The following is a 15,010-nucleotide window of genomic DNA, read 5'->3' as shown; positions in this document are numbered from 1 at the left end:
TCGAGATCTTACTTAGGATCGAAAAGATAAACATGAATCGTAAATCGGAAAATCGTAACACGGATTGTAAGATCCTACAATTTTATGAAATTCATAATTGAACCTCATAATATATAAAAAAGAGTACATAATTAGGTGTGAACAACACATCCTATGATAAGAGTAACCATTTACTAGTTACAAAACATTGAGAAAATAATAATCTATCTAAACCAAATAATCTTGTAAGTTAAATTCATATTCAGCTTCATGATTTCTATCTCCTTCATCATTCAAATCAATCATGTCTAAGTGATGACTATGTAAAGATTCATCCTCCTCTACTTTGATAGGAACCAAGTTTTCATTCAAATCAAATGTTTCATTATGTTCATGCTCATCTTCCATAATCCACTCGTCATCAGATGAACAATCATGAATATTAATTTGAGTTGGTTTTCTTGTTTGCTTCTTCTTAGCTGATTTTTAATTAGCCATAACAAAAACAACATCATTCATTATGCTTTGCTTTAGCCTATTTCTTCTCTTTGTGTGGGCCTAAACAAATGCAAAGACAAATATTATAAGTAATTAGTGGATTAGTAGTAGACTACTAATTTTGAGATATATTTTAAGTTAACTTATCATCTCAGAGGAACTCCAGTTACGCTCACATCCGAAAGAGCTACATGTCAAGCTCAATACATGAATGACAAACTTTTGGAGTTCTGTATACTCATCACCATAAGACTCCCACCAATCTGTTGGAGTCTTTAAATTGATTGACCTAGTAGCCATGGGATAATTAAATTTTTTTGCTCGTTTTTTGAAATCATCAATTAGAACATCAATGAGAGTTTGTTCATCCTCATCCTCCACCATCCTAGTTATGCATTCCATTAGACCTCGTTTCACCTCCAAATCTGCTTTAAATCCAGGACAATAATGCATTTGAGGGTTAAGAAAATAGTCGGCAGCTTGCAAAGGCCTATGAAGTTGTTTGTCCCACCTTTCATCAATGATATTCCACAAAGGCAAATAGCTAACTAAAATATATTATATTGAGTTAGTTTTTTGTTTTGAATTTCAAAATCACTATCTCAACAAACAAATACATAAAATACCTTTTTTTAACATCATTGAAAGCTTTTTGTATCTTCTCTTTAGCTTGGTCCATTGCTTCATAAATGAAACTCATGGTTGGTTTTTGATCCGAATCAACCAATCGAAGCACTTCAATTAGAGGCAATGCACCCTTCAAAATATTATAATATTCTTCCAAAAATTTTGGTCTAAAACCACATCTTCAACTATTTTTTCATCATTTATTTTAGCAAACTTGCTAGACCTCCATTCATCACAAGTAAGCATTCTAATAAAAGCTCCCTTATTCTCATGGAGGCACCCTAATGTAAAAAAAGATGCAGCAAAGCGAGTAATACCCGACCTTAGCAAATCTCTTCCCTTTGTGAAATGTTGAAGAAAAGATATTAGAGAAGATCTTCAATAAATAAAGGTAGTAATTTTTTTACCTTTTGGAATGGTCTCCTCGTGGATTGAGATTTTCTTCTCAAAATCCTCCAACATTAAGTCCACACAATGTGCAGCACAAGGTGTCCAAAATAACTTTTTTCTCTTTATCAGTTATTTTAGATATAGCAGATGCATCTATGGAATTTAAAAATACAATTCCATTTGGGTTGTTCACCAAGAAGTTTGTCCTTCTTTTCTTATCATTCCAACCATCAGTTATAATCGTACATCTCATTTTCTTCCATTCATCCCTATGTGATAGTAGAGCAAGTGATGTATTTGTAACTTCCTCCTTCAAATATTTAACTATAATCTCATGATAGGATGGAGGTTTAAATCCAAGATCATGTCTTGAAACCAAATCAAACATAGCAGTGAATTCTTCACTCTTTGCCACATTGAAAGGTATAACATTGTTATAAAAGAACCTAGCAATTGCTTGACATGCCTCCTCTTTAAGACCTTTCTTAAACATGTTGTTGATGGTAGCTTGTCTATTCTTTAAAATATCTCTATCATTGGGGTGGTTGCTAGACTGAGTGGACTCTTCCTCATTGTTTTTTCTTTTCTCATTAACTTTTGCCATTTCCTCATCATCTAAACTAAGATTTGATTTCTTATTTAATTTTTGTTGCAAATCAATAACAATTTTCCACATCTCCCTTTTAACTTCATCAGGAGCATCCTTACATGCTCCAACATCCTTTTGAGTATTAACCAAGTGATGCTTCAATCGATAAATTTCCCCTGTTAATACCTTTTGACAGTATTTGCATTGAAGTTTTCTAGTATCCCCATCAACTGAGATACAATGCTTCCAAGCAACATCACTTTTATTTCCTGAAGTTTTCTAGTATAGAAGTCATTTTAATTATGGGAATTTGGGACTTCAAATTGGATTGCAGTGAAAAAAAATATAGAGAAAAAAGAAAACTGCAGTTGGTTGCAGTGAGAAAAACAGAGGAAAATAAAATTGCACGTGGTTGCAATGAGAGAAAACACAGGAAGAAAATATGCACTTGGCTGCAGTAATTTCCCACATCTCCTTTTTAACATCATCAGGAGCATCCTTGCATGCTCCAACATCCTTTTGAGTACTAATCAAATGATGCTTCAATCGATAAATTTCCCCTGTTAATACCTTTTGACAGTAGTTGCATTGAAGTTTTCTAGTACCCCATCAACTAAGATACAATGCTTCCAAGCAACATCACTCTTATTTCCTGAAGTTTTTTAGTATAGAAGTCATTTTAATTATGGGAATTTGGGACTGCAGATTGGGTTGCAGTGAAAAAAAAAACAGAGAAAAAAAGAAAACTGCACTTGGTTGCAGTGAGAAAAACAGAGGAAAATAAAACTGCACTTGGTTGCAATGAGAAAAAACATAGGAAGAAAATATGCACTTGGTTGTAGTGAGAAGCAATAGAGAAAAAAAAATGCGCTTGGTTGCAATGACAAAAAATAGAGGAAAAAAAAGCTGCATTTGGTTACAAAGAGAAAAAAACCAAGGAGAGTGAGACTGCAGTGGAGAAATTGAAAGGAAAGGAAAAGATAAAACGGAAGGGGAGAAGAGAGTGGGAATGAAGTTGTAATTATGTTGAAATTGTAACATTCTTAGTAAAATAAAATAAAAATTTACTGTGTAGTAAGTGTCTTTCTTTCACTATGTAGTAAGTGGGTTTTTTTTTTACTTATTTGAGCTTTTTATTTAATTGAGTTTGAGCTCATATACTATTGTTGTCTACATCTTAAATAGAAACCCTAATATCAAACTATCTCATATGCGACTGCCTCCATCTTAAAAAGAAACCCTAAATCAACTATCTCATATGTTGTTGCCGCTACACCACAACCATTGTGCCGCACGTCGTTGCGTCGTGACACTGTAAGCATTATCGCGTCACCACAACAATGTAAGAAGCGTTGCATGTGGCGATTTGCAACGTCGCAAAACTCGACGATCCCACGCGAGTTGCGATTTGCTACGTCGATCCCACGCCATCCACCGGAATCGTACTATTCTGGTGATCGTAGATAGTCACCATGAGTTTATATCATAAAATCATACGATCCTACGATGCAACTCAGGATTTTGACTACCATGGTTATACCAAGCACATGAGGTAAAGCAAATTTACTTTCACATTATAGGCTAAAATCAATATGAGTCAGCACCTCACCCCAAATTATCCAAAGGCCTCCTTTTTTATTAGTAAAATTTACTAGGTGAAACTTAATCCTAATTGCATACCACCTTTTGATCTTATATGCTAATAACCAGAATATTATTCTCTACTTACCCACTTGCCTTACTAATGACTGTCACTCCAACCATCCACATCAACTTCCAAATCTTATTATTTTTTTGCTTAAGTTATAATTGTGATAATTACATGAAGTGTTCCTCTAAGTGTATTTGGAAGACAAAACTCGATCTCCACACATCTACAACACTTATCCCATACCTTGATTATCACACTATATGCAAAGAAAATGTGTCTAGTTGTCTCCTCATATTGTCCACACAAGACATAATTTTGACATCCCACTTGGGCACCTCGTTTTACTAAGTTATCCTTGATCGAAATTCTTCCCTTGCCAATTCTCCATACAAGCAACATTGTTTTTGGTTTTGTATTTATATCCCAAAGTTACACGAAGAATTCATTTTATTATCCCATACAAGCAATGTTTGTTTTAACATGTATGCTTATTTGACTAAGAATACCCCATTTGACTTTGCGGACCAAGTCCAATTATCTTCCCCAACTTGTTTCAATTTCTTATTGTTTAATTTTTGTTGCAACAACTTTAGTTGCTTTTGTTCCCACTGAATATGATTTATTCTCCATTCCAACCTCATTAACAATCCCTAATTATGTCATTCACCTAAGTCATAAAGCTTACTCTTATTGTGTGTATACAATAAAAATAATATATTAAATTTATTCTCCAAAGCTTCCCCAACCAACCACTAATCTTGCTAAAAAATAGATTATTTCCATCTCCAATATTCCATTCCACAACTTCTTTAAATCAAAGAGTAGTTTAAACTATTGTAGACATTTTTTATGTCTAGTTTCCATCTTGAATCATCTCCATCTCTCTTAGGGTAATTTCATTTCCGTCAATCTCCATACTTGAATTGTAGCACATCCCTCCACTTTTCCTTGACATTCATAGTGAATTTTTGCTTCCATTTAGCTGTAAGAAAGGTATTAAAGGTGTAACACCCCAAAAATATATATCTAACTATTACAAAACAAGTTTTGTAGATAAAACTCATAGTTTTCCAAAATATTCATAATACATGTATTAGAAATATAAGTACAAATATTTATATAAACAAGCTCTCAAATAGAGTCCTAAGGCCCTCAAATGTTCTTGCACCCATATCCATATTTGTTTGTGTATGTAGTATAATCATCGCAGTCCCTAACACAATAGGAAAAGTAAGGGTAAACTAGTAAAAAGAAATTTTTCATAACATATTTAATACTTTCCAAAAAGAATCAAACATATTAGTCATTCATAAGAATTCTTTCAAATATGGTCTTACAAAATTTCATATCTATCACATCATTAAAATACATCACACATGGATTTGTGTCAATCACAGTCATTGGATTTCATTTCAATCCATAATATCAATCATACTAACTCAACATAAATCCACTTGTCTCACAGTACCTTGATTTCCTTTCAAACCTCGATATTTTTTTTTAATTTTTGGCCAATCATAGTGATGACTTATGGATCTATCATTTTCTCGAAAGGCTCAGAGATCCATTAGCCTCACAGTACCTTGACGTCCTTTCAATCCCCAATACTTTCAATTTCATTTTAATCATCATGATGGCATATGGATCCTATTCTGGAAGACTCATTAAGTATGGCCTTATCTGATGTGAGTTGATTTTAGAGTTGTTCATTTTAGATGATGACACTTTACTTAGGATTGAGATTTTAGCAATAATATGGTGAGAACCTTAAGAAGATTCTCACTGAACATGAACTTAACCAAGTGGTTAAGTAAGTGTGAAGGTTCACTTCACAAGGGCAAAAAGAAAAATGACAATTATATTGTGATTAATGATGAAAGGCGAAAATTAATTAAACATGGAAAGGAACATAAAGAATGTAACATGGAAGGAGACACAAGGAATATGAAATTCCAAATTGACACTGGAAGCAAATAAGAACATAAACACACAAAGATAAATAGAGTAATGGAAAATGGAAGAAAAGGTGGAGTAGAGAAAGCTTATGGAGGTGGCAAAGAGAACACACCACTTGGAGTGTGGATTCCCCAAGATAAGTGTGGAGGGCCTCCACTTGAATAGCCTCACTCTCACAATATAAGACATAAGCTAAAAGCTCACAAATCTCTCACTAGTTGTGCAAAGTTTCATTTCTTCTATAAATTTCAACATGAAAATACATGAAGTAAGGCACTCTATTTATAGGAATGAGTACATTGGTAGGCAAGAAGGGCAATGGTAGGGTGGTAAATGTGTGAGGAGCTGCCTTTAGGGTTTGACTAAGTCAAAACCGCACCCTAGGCTTGTTCTTTTAGAAACTATGTCAAATTTCCTTCGTAAAGGGCTAGAAACAAGTTAAAATGACAACTACACCCCCTATTATGCTATAGGCACCTCTTCCAACTTATTCTACTACTTGGACCCCTCAAGAAAAACAGAAACCAAAATTTGTACTCAAATAAAAGCAATCAACCAAAGATAGCAAGAAAAGTACTACAAGGAATTGATGACATTATAGGAAAAAACATGACTAGACAAAACAAGTAGGGATTCAAAAATTAAAATGACTCAAGCACAATGAATTGTACCAATTAAAACAACAAGAAATACTCAAAAAACACAAAAAACAAAATCACTAACACAAAACAGAATCAAAGTGTCCAGCAACTAAAAAAAAAATTTGCACACAACCATAGCTCTAGATACCACATGATATGAGTTGGATAAACACTTAACAAGAAACAACACTTTAAGGAGGCTTAAGGTCATCTCAATGGAGGATAATGCCATCCAAGAGAGAAGCCAAACTCATTGAACAATGAGTGTCATGTCCTTTTCACAAACACTTGGCGGAATTGAAAGGAAAGCAAGAACAAATCAAGAACACAAATAGAAACCCAATTGAAATATGTAATTAACTAAAACTGGACAGAATTGAAAGAGGAAACATATCTACCAATTAAAATCATCCAAAGAACACAATGAACCGATTAGAAACTCAAGAACAGCACAAGAACCAAATTAAACGGTACAAATTGATGAACGAGACATAAAAGCTGAAACTACCGAATGAAAACAGCAAAGGAGATGAGAAGGAATGGAACTTAGATGGTTGAAGTCCGACTGGAATGGATTAGGAGAATGATCACGCCACTTGGTGATGGAGTCCCAAGATGAGTGAAGGAAGCCGCCACTTGAAGCTCTCCAAAAGCTCACAAGATGAGACTATGCTAAGGATATCAAAATCTCACAAAAGGCTCTCTCAAAATGAATAGAGTTTCTCTATATCAATTATCCAAATCTGAATTTACAAGAGCTCAACCTCTCTATTTATAATAAAAGGGGGGCTGAAATGAAACACAAATGAAACTCAAAGTTCCCTCCAAATTCAAATGCAAATTGGTGCCACCTAGTCATGAAGTAAGTGTGATCCACTTCCTATTTTTAGCACCTCCTAAAATGCGTCTACACCCCCTAACTATTCACACTTTTTATTTAATATTCACACCTCCTACAACTATACAAAATTAATTCAAATGATGCTCTTTTATTTAATGCTTGGCCTTGCCCCTCATGGTTTGGACTTGGCCTTCTTGGGCTTGGGCCTTCTTGGGCTTGGGCCTTCTTGGGCTTGGGCATTGGGCTTGGGCCTCATCTTTTGAAAAGACTAATAAGAAGAACTTTAAATGATTTGGCCCTTGTCCATTCTTCCTATTAACAACATCTTTTTGATTCTCATCAGTGTGACTACAAAAGGTCACTATATCTATGAACTGCCTCATCAGCATCTCACCAACTAATGCTTTAGTCTATGTGACTTAGATCATCATGTAGTCAGATGATCTCTACTGGTAGTTTTTTCATACTCAATGTAAATGATACACAACATCTCATACATTACTCCAAATGTATGATATCAAGTTCATACAAGCTTTCATCAAATCACGTACATCTCATATCATTCGCATGTAATGCATATCAATATTATCTAAGATTTCTCAAATCAATTACACATATATCTTATTTTCATACATCTTATATCAATCACATCAATCCATTTCATTTAGAAAAGTACAATTCAGTTAATCATAAAAAAAATCAAATCAATTGAAAATGCAAGCTAGTACAATAAGGATTAAATTCACTTAAGTCATGGGTGTGAGACGCAAATTATTGGACTCATTTGAAAATTTAATAAACAAATCCTGAAATATTAAGTACCAAAAGTTATATGCTCCATTTGTAGTAAAGATAATAAATATTAGAAATTATTCATTTAAATCCAACAATACCTCTGCAAGTGTTACCGAGGAATCATCATCTTGAACAGGTTTTTTACTGCACATCTATTTGTTATGGGAATAAAGTTCCTTGACAACATAACATTATTTATAACATTATACATAACGAATTTCACAATAAACTAGACGAATGCAAAACGAAATAGATGGACAAATATTTATCTATACATACCAGACTGTCAATAACATCATCAAAATATTTTTAGATAACATTATGATCAATACACAATTTCTTGACACGGAATGACGGTTCAAACCTTTTGATCTTTGGTACAACTAACTTTAAAAAGCACAAGTTTATCGATCAAGTCACCAAATTCTTTCGGCATTACAACAGAGGCAGCATTCTAAATACATAAAAGTATAATAATTAATATATATATATATATACATTATATAAATGAATCAATAAAACATGTAAATTAAACAAAATTGACCTCTCATGACATTCCAATACTTCAGCGCAAGATTTATTGACGAGTGTAGTTGCATCTCTATCAAAAAGCACAAAAGTGGTGGAGTCTGTATCATCAATAACTAGAACCTTGAGTTTATACCTGAAATTGAAAATACACAAACAAAAGTTACAAAATACAATATAAAATTTGTAGGAAATTCATATCACACTGGAAATGAAATTGTGGAAAATACATTGCATACCTTGGTTTCACTTTTATTACATGCTTATTACATTTCTCGCATAAGAATATTTTTAATATGGATAAACTGCTTTATTGCATAAGCAAGCAGTATACCACCAATCATCATCAGGTACAATATGTTTGATAGTAGCTAGGACAATAAAAGTGTTCTCCTAAAACAAAATAAATAAATAATAAACAAGTACAAATATTTAATCAAAATAAATAAAAAAATTATAAATTGTAAAAATAATATATTTATACCTCCTTGTAATCCTTGAGTCCTTGAATAGTATTTCTTGGGATCAAGTGGAGAAACTCATCTTCCATATTTTGTTTTCCTAAATTAGACAACTGACTTAATCCCTACGAAGGAGAATCTGACTCAATCATCCTACACATTTTAAATTTGTAGTTATAATTCGTTGAAGTCATGAATTTCAACAATACTCACTAAAAACGTTTATTGAATGACAAACAATTGATTAAAATAACCTTTTCTTAATTAGCTTATTATTTTCTTAAAATAACCTATAGGTAACCAAGATCATTAGCTTATAATTAACTAAGAAATAATACATTTTGATCACTTTACATGCCCTGAAACACCTTAACTTTTGCAAACTGGATACTGACAACAACATATTTTGCAGTTCTCTGAAAGAAAGAAATGCATTCAATTCATCAACATAATTTCCAAATAGGGTACACTCCATTCGAAAGTTGTTGTAAATAAAAATAAAAATTGTAAAAGACCATTAATTTATGTTGTATTTGTTGAAATAATTACTTGCTCCTGAAAGTAATATCTTACCCATCGACTTTAACTTAGTTACTTTCCCTGTTCTATTAAGTTCTCTTTTAGTGCCTACACCAATGAGAACTCCGATAACATCTGTATAAAATAAATGATTTCAGTAAACAAATATATTGAACTAAAATCATAATAGCTAAACTTACCAACTAAGTAGTCAATATCAAAGCCAGTGCAGACAACACAAACATTAGAATGTACTCAGGTGTTGCACTTGAAACCAAATAAATTACTTACATAGGTTACCTTAGTTCTAAATTGGAAATTAATTTTGTATTGGTGGCAGGTTGTTCTATATGATCCAGCATTAGTGACAACACTAAAAATTGGAAAGCATAGACCTTATCCTCAATAATATATTTTTGGAATTTATAAATAAGTGTCCTCCTAACAAATACATGATTAAAAGACTTTACATAAAACAAAAGTAATTATTAGAAAAAGACTTTACATAAAACTTTGATAGTAAACATTATAGCTCATAATACTACTTCACCTCCTTATCTTGTATGACCATTTCCATTGAGAATGGAGATTTCGTTTTGTTGAAGTCAAAAACAAACCACATACGAATGACCTTTGCTATGAGGAACCAATTCTCCTTTTTAGGATTAACATCCTTGATGGAATTAGTAGTTTGGCTCAAGTGGGACATGATAACAAATATGAATAGTGAGAATGCAAATGACTAAATGACTGAATTGAACAGAATGAAGTTACCCACCTCTATATATAAACTGAAGATATCTTATTTAATTATTAAAAACTGCAAAAAAATAACATGTCTTCGTGATTTAAAAGTTGAAATTTAAATTTTGAATGATGAATCAGAAAAAAATGTTAAAAAAAAAGGCCATGAAAAAGATGTAACACTGTTTGGGGAGAAAAAATAGCAAACACCTCAGTTTTGATTTCCCAAGCCTTCCAACAATGGGCAAGATCTTCCATTAACTTGGTTGAAGATACAATGATTGAAGATATGACACCTTTATTTTCACAAAGAAGGAAACTATTAGTATATCAGAGTAGAGGTGGCAAGGGCAGTGTGAGAGAGGGTTGGTGAGGGTCAAAGAGGAAGGTGAAATAAAAGAGAGTTGTTATGAGTCATAAAGAAGACAAAGTAATTCTAAAAAAGACGGTTCAAAATAGATAAAATAAAAGAGTGATGAGAGAGAATGAAAGAAAAAATAATAAAGATGAGAGAGAGTTGCTACGGGTCGAGAGAAGACAATGTAATTTAAAAAGAATGATAGTGTGCCACGTTGTGAAAAAGAAAGTTCTAAAAAAGAAAAGAGTGATGAGAGAGGGTGAAAGAAAAAAATAATAAAGATGAGAGAGTTGGTGGGGTCAGAGAAGAAGACAGAGTAATTTCTATAAGAGGACATCGTGTTCCACGTTTCATAATAGGGAAAAATAAAAGAGTGATGAGAGAGTGAAAGAAAAAATAATAAAGACGAGAAAGAATTGGTGCGGGTGAGAGAAGAAGAGGGAGTAATTTTCCTCACGCATCTGCTCTCATAGTTTGCCACGTTTCACTTCCACTTTTAATAAAATCGATTTTTGATTTATTTTTTTTAATTTTACCGTATGTTAACACGTGTAAAAAGTTTCTCTTGAAATGATCACTATTTGTATTATTTATAGATTTGTATTATTTATAGATTTATAGATAGATTTGTATTATTTATAGAGATTTGTATTATTTATAAATTTATAGATATGATTACCAAAATAATGTAAAATTATCATTTCGTTATATACTTTATGTAATTGATTGTATAAGATTTTTAACTTATAATTTTTAATCTTGAATTCTAAATTCAATTTCAATATTTTTTAATATAAATCACCAATTTTCATTATAAATGGTGGTATATGACCTTTTTAAACTGTTTAATATAAATGAAAAATATAATTTATCAATTTGAAGATATTTATTCATTTTAATTTTTTAGTCTCAGTATATTTTATACATTAAAATATAAATCTAATTTGGAAGAATCTCATTCATTTATTTATTTATTTATTATTGAAAGGTAAAAATAACATTTTAATCTTTGGTGGTTTGGAGAAGCTGAACTGGACTGGGCTTTCAATATGGATCGAATTGGCATAGGCCCATTACGGAAACCCTAAAACGTGTTGATATTATCTTCCAACCCTAATTTTTCAGAATCGGCTCTCACTTCAACCCTGCAACTTCTTCTCTCTTCACAGCATCTGAAAAATGGTACTTTCTTTCTCTATCTGTTATTTGGTATTGCGTTTATGAAACCCCAAGTTTTGTTCTAATCCCAATTTTTTAACTTGATTCGCGTTTTTGTGCATTGGAACAGACCAAGCGAACCAAGAAGGCCGGTATTGTTGGAAAATACGGTAGGTGTTTGGTTTCGATCGTTGTTGAATGTTGTCAGTGTTTACTTTAGGGTTTAAGGTTTATTTGGCATGTAGCGAAGAAGTTATTATAAAGTGAATTTTGAATGATAGTGGGTTTATTTGTTAGAGACAAGTTCACTTGATGAATGTTATGTATATACCAAAGTAAGGTGATGATTTATGGTTGTGTTCTCAAATTTCAGGCACCCGATATGGTGCTAGTTTAAGGAAGCAAATTAAGAAGATGGAAGTTAGTCAGCACAGTAAATTCTTTTGTGAGTTCTGTGGAAAGGTATGTTCTTTAATCATCATTTTATTAATGTATTTTGTGTTTTCCATTGATTTGGGGTGTTTGAATGAATGATATTGTTTTTTATTAGTACTAACCCAAAATTTTGGTATTTACATTTATTAGATTTTATACAATGCACTTGATAAGGCGTGCTGAACATGTTAGATTGTAACGCAATGTTCAGCTAGACTGTGGAATTAAAGAAGCATAGAATTGATCAGTAGTATATTTTGCAATGTATAATATCATGTTATGTAAATTATATTCACTGAGTTTACTTTTTTTATCTATTAATAGATAATATGAACTGTTTTTATAAATTATACGTTTTTAATGAGTACAAAGTATTGATCTAGATTGTGATTATTTGAAGTATAATTCAAGCCCATGTCCCTGATTCAGTGTAATCTTTAGGAGCAAAACCTCTTTCGAATTAAGTTTTGTTGCTACGGGGTTAGTGTGCATTATCATTGTTAACTATAGGTGTCATTAAGAAGATTTTGCGAACTGTTAATTGCATAAATTTTGTGTGTACTTTGGGCTGCATTTTATAAAACCCTAAACATGATAGGTAATGGTAATCAATATTATTGACTATGGCCTGATGAATGTCTGTTTTTTCAGTACGCTGTTAAGAGGAAGGCTGTGGGCATCTGGGGATGCAAAGACTGTGGAAAAGTGAAGGCTGGAGGTGCTTACACATTGAAGTAAGAGTTGTCTTCTACTTTCTTCTGTTTGTAATTATTTACTGTTGTATGGTAGTTAAAGTTATGTTTTGTTTCTCCATTTTCTTCATGACAGTACTGCCAGTGCTGTGACTGTCCGAAGCACCATTCGAAGGCTGAGGGAGCAGACTGAGAGTTAAACGCAGTTTACACTCTTAATTTGTTTTATGCATAAATTTTGCTGCTTATGTTCAATTGTCATACTTTATTTATCGAGAGTACAATTTTGACTGGTCTTTGTTATGAATATCAGTAACGTGCTATTTATCACTCAAGAATGCTACTTAGTTTTGTAGTATCCAGTCGTTGGATGGTGAATGAATTTGCAGTTTTTGCTTTTTGTTACCATGCACTCATTATGCCATCATATTTCGTATTTTCTAACCTGTATTTTGTCTGCATATATTCAAGTGATGCCTATTCTGATATATTCTCCTGAACTACCATTGTGTTTTTAGAGGGGTCTAACCATTAGACCCTTTAACTCTTTCAAACAAGATTTAATTAGATTTTAATGAATGTCAAATTATGCATGTGAAATAACATGTTAACATACTGAAATAACATCTTCATTTTTGGAATGGGGACTATTTGAATGCTGTGCAAATTGTCATAACTTTTTTCTAAGTTCAAACTGTTAACGCCCTTGATTTAGGATATCGATCTGGCAAGTGTGTGCCATGATTTTTGAATGGCTTATTGTTGTGCCATTATTAAGGAGCTTTTTCTAATTGTTTGAGGTTTGCCTCCTGCTTTTGTCCTTGTTGAATGAGGAAGCAGTTGAGGGGTAAGTTCTGTGCTGGAGGAACATGCCATTGGATTGGTTGTTTGTTTTTGTAGTGTAATATGTTCCGTGACCCTTTGTATTATATATGAAAACATGTTTAGTTAATTTTTTTAAGGTTTTCTTTGTTTTTATATAGTTTTTTAAACTGATAAAATCCCGTTTTCTAACCTCTGATATGTTTTATCTTTTGTTTATTTTATTGTATATTGTAGTTTATCTCTAAAATAAATGTAACTACTCGATTTATACGTAAATATAAAAAAATTGAAGTATAATTAAACTATTATATGATGACAAGTCCCAGTGAAATGTTAAAAGGAACTACTTTCAGGTACAATTAAGTTCAAAATGTTTAGAATATTTAACTCTACAATTAATTTTTATTAAATATAATTTTAATATATTTAATTATCTAAATTTCTTGCTTCTATTTTTCTACAGTTTACTCTTTTCACTATAATATTTTAACTTTGAGAAAATATAATATTGTTTTTATATACTGAACCAATTTTTCATAATTCTTTTAAAAAATGAAAAAATTGAATAAAAAAAAAATTCCTTCTAAGGAGAAAATTTCTTACATTTATTGCTAACATTGCTATTAAGTTTCTTTTATTAAATTATGTCAACAATATTAAATTTTGGTAGTTAACAATCCATCACTTCATGCACTAAAAAATATTTGATATTCGAGTGATAAGAAATCAAAGAATTGGATTAAAAATAAAATACAGTAAGCGATAATGAGTAAAAATAAAGAGATTTTCAAGTTATATGAATAAAAGAAGTGAGAGAAAAAAGACAGAAAACGAATGTTAATTACATTACAAAGACAAAAAGGATAAATTTTTTTAGCATTCAGTCATGTCAATACTCTTTTTCTCTTCTTTCCCCCTTTCCCAAGTAAAACAATTTCACTGTTCAATTATTTCTCATCTAGTCCTCTCTATCCAAAATCACACATCAAACGACCAATGTAAAAAAAGTAAATGAGAAAGAATATAAAGACAGCCATATTGATTCAAGATCACAGGTACAAATAACATACTACTTTAAAGTTTAAAAACTTGTCTTAATGACGTTCATAATTTAAACTCAACTTTATTAAAAATAGCTTTTACAACATTGAAACAAATGTAGACAAATGTGATGTAATTGTAAAATTAAGATTAAGCTAAAAAAGTTAAAATATGGTAACATAGGTGGATGGGTAGAGTTGATGCAATGAACGAAATGATGATGATGGGGATGTCTCAGACATTGCTGTCTATTCAATTATCAGCAACAGCAATGAAGATTGA

The 15,010-nt window shown here is 31.8% G+C and overlaps 1 protein-coding gene and 1 pseudogene across 1 annotated transcript; one reads left to right on the top strand and one right to left on the bottom strand.

The window, feature by feature from the left end:
- Positions 1 to 207: 207 nt before the first annotated feature.
- LOC137813372 (uncharacterized) lies at positions 208 to 10,184 on the bottom strand (annotated as a pseudogene).
- A 1,445-nt stretch (positions 10,185 to 11,629) lies between these two features.
- On the top strand, positions 11,630 to 13,267 carry LOC137819556 (large ribosomal subunit protein eL43). The gene is made up of 5 exons (XM_068623442.1): positions 11,630 to 11,759; positions 11,866 to 11,905; positions 12,109 to 12,197; positions 12,822 to 12,904; positions 12,999 to 13,267. The coding sequence occupies exons 1-5, from the start codon at positions 11,757 to 11,759 to the stop codon at positions 13,060 to 13,062; spliced, it is 279 nt and encodes a 92-aa protein (XP_068479543.1). The 5' UTR covers positions 11,630 to 11,756; the 3' UTR covers positions 13,063 to 13,267.
- Positions 13,268 to 15,010: the final 1,743 nt, after the last annotated feature.

This window comes from Phaseolus vulgaris, chromosome 10 (assembly GCF_000499845.2).
Source record: "Phaseolus vulgaris cultivar G19833 chromosome 10, P. vulgaris v2.0, whole genome shotgun sequence".
Lineage (NCBI taxonomy): Eukaryota > Viridiplantae > Streptophyta > Magnoliopsida > Fabales > Fabaceae > Phaseolus > Phaseolus vulgaris.
This window is presented reverse-complemented; position numbering and strand designations above follow the sequence as displayed.